At 61.4% G+C, this 2,125-nt stretch overlaps 1 protein-coding gene across 1 annotated transcript; it reads right to left on the reverse strand.

Annotated features, from left to right (window-relative positions):
- Nucleotides 1-397: 397 nt before the first annotated feature.
- Nucleotides 398-1,666, reverse strand: LOC116863663 (POM121-like protein 2). The gene has a single exon (XM_032851044.1). The coding sequence runs from the start codon at nt 1,654-1,656 to the stop codon at nt 778-780; it is 879 nt and encodes a 292-aa protein (XP_032706935.1). The 5' UTR covers nt 1,657-1,666; the 3' UTR covers nt 398-777.
- Between the last annotated feature and the right edge of the window lie 459 nt (nt 1,667-2,125).

A 2,125-nucleotide genomic window follows, 5' to 3' on the forward strand; every position in this document is an offset into this window, starting at 1 on the left:
GCTGCTACACAGTCGCACTCAGCAGCACTTGGCGCTCCAGTTCTCAGCATCTTTCCCAGCACTTGCGAGTATTTGGCATTTTCAGTTTTGCCAACAAGTAGCTTATTTTTAAAAAGACCAAGCTTGACTGTTTCTGCCAGCAGAGGTCACTGTCCCTCAGTTTTTCCACCAGTGTGGGCTTTTGTTTTTTTCCAAGTGCTCCCCCGCACCCCCTCCCCCCCATGCCCCCACCCCCTATCATCCTCCCCCCCCACCCCCTACCACCCACCACCCTCCCACCCCTCTCCCCCCAACCCCCCCCACCTCCCTCTGGAATACATGGCGATGTTCGGAAATATTTTTTTATTTTCACAATGTGGGTTTGCTGCCGGCCCCTAGGAGATAGAGGCCAGGGGTTGTGCTAAAACCCTCCAATGCAGAGGACAGCACCCAAGGACCAGGAAAGAATTACCTGGCCCCAAATGTGAACAGTGCCAAGACAGAGAATTCTCAGTGTAGACGAAATCCTCGTATATGTCCCTTTGAAAGAAAGACGACACTCTGTATAACGAAACTTTATTATTGTTACTAACACAAGAACGCTGTTTTCACTCAAGAAACTGGGAAAGGGGGAAAAGCAGGCCTTCCCGCTAAGTGTGTCTCTAGGGAGAAGGCGGGCAGGGGGAGGGCAGGAGGAAGCCCGAGGTTTGGATCGCAGCCCGGTGGGCTCAAGGGAGGTGGGTCTGGGGCCTGGGCGGAGCTGCTGCCCGGGCGGTGAGGGCTGGCTGCCGGGGACAGTCACTCAGGAGGGGGTAGAGCGGGGGTCAGCGGGGTAAAAGGACTGCTGGTTTGAGTCTCAGGAGGTGGCTCAGGATACCAGGGGGACCCCAGGCTGCAGGAAGGCCCAGGCCGCGGGGCACACTCATCTGCTCTCAAGCCGAGGCCCGGTGACTCTCCTGGGGCCTGCTGGTGTCCTGGCAGCGGGTCGGGCCCGGGCTGGGTGTCCTCTCTGTCGGCGGGATGCCAGGACAAGAGGCCTCTTCTCAGAGGCCCAGGCCTGGGCACGAAGGAACGGACCATGCCATCTTTCCACACAGGCCTGAAGGCGGATGGCCTGGCTCCTGGGCTCTGCTTCCTTCTCTTGGCGGGGGGGCCTTCGAACCGGAGAGATCTGCGGCTCCTCTTCTTCCCTCTCTGGCCCGGGCTGCGAGCCCTCAGCCGGATCTCCTTGGCGCAGGAGTGCGGGCGCTCCTGGGTGGCTGGGCGACTGCTGGAGCTCCCGCCGCCCTCAGGAGTGATGTTGACGGTCACCATGTTCCAGACGTTCAGGACGTTCTGGGCCTTCCAGAGGCAGTGCCTCACGAAACTCTCGCGACTGCTAGAGAAATCCAGCCCCAGGAAGGTGTGGAGGGGCGGCTTGCCGTGGAAGCTCCTCCAGGCCTTGGGGACCATGGCCCTCTGGACTCGGGGGTGGTCCAGGTGCGGCGGCAGCGGGAGGCGGGTCTGGCTCTGCATCCAGCGCTCCCGGTGCACCGAGATGACTTGGCTCTGAACCGGGCGGCGGCGGTGGTGGGCGGGCCTGGCCCGCAGGTAGCGGTGCGCCCAAGCGGGGCGAGGCAGCGCGGCCTTGGCTGCGCGCAGGTATCTGCCCAGGTGTCTGCTCAGGTAGCTGCCCATGTTCGCGCTGCGGCGGCGGCGTCGGGGCCTCGGAGGGCGAAATATGGCTTCCGCAAGGGCTCCGAGTGTCTGCGGACGCGGAACACGCAGGGCTGGGGCGACCGTTAAAATCGTGACGCACGGGCGGCACGTGGGGTCTCACGCGGAGAACCTTCTGGACAGGGGTCCTGCACGAGCCAGGCCCGGGCCCCGCGGACGGGGAAAATGCCCCGGGCATGCCTGCTGCTGAGGACAGGGGACCCTCCAGATCACACTGCATGTCCCTGGCGCGTGGCTCTAGGCACAGGGGCTGCGAGGGCTGCTTCGGCGTTTGTACCTGACACTTAGCGGGAGAAAATGTAGTCATTTCGATCGGGTCCTGAAAATTACAGAAAACCGGCAGAATGGCACTCTCCTTCTTCGTTATTGTAAAAATGGCACCTGAATGCTCTTTTAAGGGAAGAGGAATTTACGTTTATTAGTACGGGCG

The sequence above is a fragment of the Lontra canadensis genome, unplaced genomic scaffold (assembly GCF_010015895.1).
Source record: "Lontra canadensis isolate GAN:19392208 unplaced genomic scaffold, GSC_riverotter_1.0 scaffold2121, whole genome shotgun sequence".
NCBI lineage: Eukaryota > Metazoa > Chordata > Mammalia > Carnivora > Mustelidae > Lontra > Lontra canadensis.